General features: G+C 53.8%; 1 protein-coding gene across 1 annotated transcript; it reads right to left on the reverse strand.

The window, feature by feature from the left end:
* Nucleotides 1-1,563: 1,563 nt before the first annotated feature.
* On the reverse strand, nt 1,564-2,484 carry LOC148593067 (olfactory receptor 14C36-like). The gene has a single exon (XM_088532581.1). The coding sequence runs from the start codon at nt 2,482-2,484 to the stop codon at nt 1,564-1,566; it is 921 nt and encodes a 306-aa protein (XP_088388707.1).
* Between the last annotated feature and the right edge of the window lie 2,509 nt (nt 2,485-4,993).

Consider the following 4,993-nt stretch of genomic DNA (forward strand, 5'->3'; position numbering starts at 1 on the left):
GCTCTGGATGTGCTGGCAGGAGGCCTCCGCGTTGCCCTTCCCTCCCCTCGCTCTTTCCAGCTCCAGCCGAGCTCTGCATTTCCTCTCTCCATCCCTGCTTGCACAGAGCAGGTCTCGATGCTCCCCCGGGGCAGCCTGTCCCCTCCTGCCCTCTGTGCACTCCCACCCCAGCACCCTGAGCGCTGGTGCTGCTGCCAGGGCAGAGGTGGAGGATCCCCTGGAGCAGCTTCGCACGGAGCTCCCAGGGAGAAGCTGTGCCCAGCCCCAGCCCCAGCGTGGCAGAGGGGGCTGCCCTCTCCCACCCACTGTGGTGGTGCCAGACCCACCTCAGCCCAATCCTGAATGGCTCCAGCACAGCCCTGGAGGAGCTGGAGCTGCCTTGGGCCTTGAGATCATCTGCCAGCAGGAGGGTTTGACGTGGGCACGGCAGCAGCGGTGATGAGAGGAACAGACCCTGCCATCGCCTGTGTTGGCCAGGGCACTGGACGGGTGATGCCTCTGTGGCCAGATGGACCCTCTGTGTTAGGTGGATACCTGCTCAAGGTAGGAGCACCACGACCTTCTGCGGCTTCCAACGCAGAGTGAGCTTCCAGTGCTTCTGGATCTGTGGCTAAGGAGTAAGAAACCATGGAGTTGCAGAGAAGTTGCTGTGGGAAGGGACCCCTGGAGTTTTCCAGTTCAACCTCCTACACAGAGCAGGGCTGGTTGGAGCCTTCCAGTGTTATCTGGCCACTGCTGGACTCCGCCTGACCCCCGTTACCATCCACAAACCTGCTCTGCTCTTCTTGTTTGAGCACTGGAGGATGGCATCTTCTGTCCATAGATCCCAGCACTATTGGCCCTGCCTGCATCCTGGGCATTGTAAGCTCAGACCAATGTGGCTGCTCTTGCTTCATGCACATAAGACTCTGCATGCAGCCTTCCTGGGTAGGCTGCCTGAATCTGAAGCTCTCCTCACACCTTTAAATTGTTCGTCAGGAAATTTTCTGTCCTGTAGATACAGACAGCCCTCTCTGGGACCTGCTCAGTTCCAGCTTCCCTTGCCAAGACTTTCCAAACTATTAGGAGGGCCGAGTCGAGCTGGAGATGGGAAGTCATCTCCGCAGAATGGTGACAAGACCAGGTCAAGACCCAGCTCAGCCATGTCCACAGCATCAGTCAGAGCAAGCGCAAGGACAAGGCAGAAGCTCCCTGACAAGGGGCAGGAGGCCCCATAATGAGGTCGATGACTCCCTGTCTCCCTAGCCAACAGGTCCCCTCCCTGTCTGCCTGCAGTCCCTCCATACCCACCCTGCTGCCCAGCATGTCCCCAGAGCCCTGGACCTACAGCCCCTCCAGCAACTTGTCTTGGTGGGACATGCTTGTCTGCTTGTCATGGTGGGAAACTGACTCAGTAGGAATTGCACATGCCTAGGATTCATGTGAGAGATTCTTGAGGACAAATAGCATGAAACACAATATTTATTTTCCTTTACAGGAATGTAACACAAGAAAAGTAAGAAATAAATTAAAAAACAACACATATCCTTGATGCCAAAACCCCCAGTACAGATATTGCTGACATTATAACAATTGGATGAGTTTCCTCAGGGCATCCTTGAGCTCCTTATTCCTCATGCTGTAGATGAGGGGGTTCAGTGATGGAGGCACAACCGAATATAGAACAGCCACTACCAGATCCAGAACTGGGGAAGAGATGGAGGGGGGCTTCAGGTAGGCAAATGCTGCCGTGCTGATCAGGAGGGAGACCACAGCCAGATGTGGGAGGCATGTGGAAAAGGCTTTGTGCTGGCCCTGCTCTGACGGGATCCTCAGCACAGCAGCCAAGATCTGCACGTAGGACACCACAATGAAAATGAAACACCCAAAGACTAAACAGACACTAACCACCAGAAGCCCAACTTCCCTGAGGTAGGAGTCTGAGCAAGAGAGCTTGAGGATCTGGGGGATCTCACAGAAGAACTGCTCCACCTCATTGCTTTGGCAGAGGGGTAGGGAAAATGTGTTCCCAGTGTGCAAGAGAGCATTGAGGAAACCACTGGTCCAGGCAGCTGCTACCATTTTGACACAAGCTCTGCTGCTCATGAGAGTCCCATAGTGTAGGGGTCTGCAGATGGCCACAAAGCGGTCATATGCCATGACTGTGAGGAGAAAATACTCTGCTGCTACTAAAAAAAAGAAGAAAAAGACCTGGGCAGCACACCCCAAATAGGAAATGACTCTTGAGTCCCTCAGGGAATTGGCCATGGATGTGGGCATGGTTATGGAGATAGAGCCTAGGTCAAGGACAGACAGGTTGAGGAGGAAGAAGTACATGGGGGTGTGGAGGCGGTGGTCGCAGGCTACAGCTGTGATGATGAGGCCGTTGGCCAGGAGGGCAACCAGGTAGATGGCCAGGAAGAGCGAGAAGTGCAAGAGCTGCAGCTCCCGCGTGTCTGCAAATGACCGGAGGAGGAACTCATTGAATGAGCTGCTGTTGGACATTAGCTCCCTGCAGTTATGTGGGCCTGTCTAAGGAACAGAAAACAATGAAAAGTTAGGAGGGACTTTACAAGAAATAAAATTCCAAAGTCATTTCTTTTATGACACTGCCCGCCACTGCCTCTCTTTAGTAAGAGTGTCTTAGTGCAGTTCCTTTGCTTGAGCTCCATTTTCACTGGTTGAGTGTGCTGTGAGGAGCAGAGACCTCAACTCATGAGCTGTCTGTGCTGGACAGTAGTGGGAAGTGGGGAACGGAGGCCACACTTTTCGATGTTTTACCTTTTCTGGCAGGTGAGATCCATTCAAGATGTAGATGAGCTTTTCAGCATCTTTACTCCCAAGTAAGCAAAGAGGTTTGAGGAACAGTAATTTTTAGTTTCTTTGAGATGTTCTTGTCACTCCTCGGGAGTGTTCCCCAAAGGACAAATCCTTCACATTTCAACTCTGAGTCTGAATGTATCCACAGTCACTTATGTGCAGAGTCGGGACATCTCGTTTGTCTGTTAAGTTTCGTTCCCAGATGTCCTGTGCACCAGTCTCCTTGAGCTAGAGTGTCACCGTGCTCATATGGTGCCCTAAAAGGAGACAGGCCCTGCTGAGAGCAGAGCTGTGCAGTTTCGAAGTGTCCACCTCCACCTTTCTCACCCTGTCTCCATACACCTAAGGGAGGACTCCACACTCCTGGCTAAAGATGTAAAGGGCTCATTTCAGCTGCTCCTGGACAGTCTCCCACCACCACCTCCATACCCTCAGCATCTCTGCAGCTTCCTCATGGGTCACTCAGATATCACAGAATGTCCATGAGACAGCAGAGCCTTTCTGGAGGGAAGGGGGCAGCTGGGCAGGACACCACAGGGCAAGAGCCAAAGGACTGGCAACACTGAAGATGGGCTCTCCTTAAGGCAGCGTCAGCTCAATTCCCAGACCCAGGGACTGCTTTTCCAGCAGCTCTACAGGGTAGGCTTGGGAAGAACCTCATTCCCATTCAGACCCCTCTGTTCCACACCTTGCAGCATTAATGTCTGAAGTGCAGCTGAAAACACTCAACCACGGAAAGCTGAGAGCAAGAACAGGAGCAGTATGGACAGGAGAAGAATTAAGGAGCAACACCTGCAATGTGCTGGGTGGAGGAAGGGAGAGGGACAGGGAAGCATTGTGGAAAACCTTCACCTTACCAGATGGGAATGTCACCTCACAGAGGGGACGCCTTACTCCCTTGGTGGGGAGGCTGGAGATGGTCCTGGGGCAGGAGAGATCTCCCAGGTTTGGCTGCAGAGGAGGCGGCTCCTGCCTTGCACTTCCTGCCCCTTCCCTGCCCATCTCTGCTGCCTGCAGCTGTCCCTGCCGGCAGCCCTTCCTCTGTCCCTGGGTCTTGTCCCTGCCGTTGCTCGCAGATCCCATATCCTCTGCCTGGCAGAAACCTCTGGGCAATGTCCAAGGGAAGCTCTGCAGTAGGAGGTCCTAAGAAGTAGATCACATATAGTCCTGGAGGGCAACAACAATGATATTGATATTGCCTCTAGGGTAAGGTGAGGATGAAGCAGCTTGCTGATGTTTCTTACAGAACTATTAATCTTTCAGAGTGAAGGTTTAGGACTTCCACTACCTTTTCAAAACAGAAAGCTTGTTCCTTCATTGTCCCTGCCATCATAAGGGGACTGAAAGAGCAGGGACACAAAGGAAAGCTCCTTCCCTTCCAAGTAGCCCTTCTCTTGATTTTCTCCTCCAAAGGACCCCTCGCATGTGCCCTGTGTATGAGCTGGAGCTGTGAGCAGACTTCACTCTGCAGCAGCCTCTTAGCAGCAGAATGAACCTGCCCTCACGGGTGTCTGTCTCCCCACACAGCGCTTCCCCGCAGCGCTGTGGGGAGCACCCTGGGCAGTGCTGCCCCATGCAGGTTGCAGAGTCACTGTCCTGGGCACACAGCACCCTGGGCCTGGGGGATGCTGCTCTGAATCACAGCCCATGCGGAGCTGGGTGCAGACCATGGCTTCATACCCGCCCTCCCCCATCTTCCCTAAGAAAAGTGCCCTGTCCCTGTGAGCGTGTGGCAGGGAATCCCTGCTCTGAAGTATCTCCTCCCCCTGCTAAACCCTGCATACTCCAGGAGAGAGACCTTTAAAATCTCAATCCATAATTACATGCATTGAGTTCAGAAGAGCCCTCCAGGAAGATCAGCAGCATTGCCCTGCAGCCAGACTCACCATGTCAAGGTCTGGGAAGGTTGCTCCCACAAAAGCTCTGCTCTGTCCTCCAGCTCCACGCTACCGTTCCCCTCTCGCTGCCTTCTCTCCTCTGCTGTCCGCAGCAGCAGGCAGTGCCCGCAGCCCTGCTGCTCTTGGCACAGGAGCTGCTCCTGCACCCGACTGTCTCTGGGCAGTGCTGCCACAAGCTGCATCTGTCTCCAGATGCTGCTCCTGAGCAGGGGCTCAGAAGTAGAGTCCCAGCTGAATTCAACAATTTCTCTATCCCTTGTGCTCATTACTCCTGGGAAGTTATCACTGGAATAGAC

This window comes from Tinamus guttatus, unplaced genomic scaffold, assembly GCF_059628265.1.
Source record: "Tinamus guttatus ecotype Peru unplaced genomic scaffold, ASM5962826v1 Tinamus_guttatus_pri_ptg000460l, whole genome shotgun sequence".
Classification (NCBI taxonomy): domain Eukaryota; kingdom Metazoa; phylum Chordata; class Aves; order Tinamiformes; family Tinamidae; genus Tinamus; species Tinamus guttatus.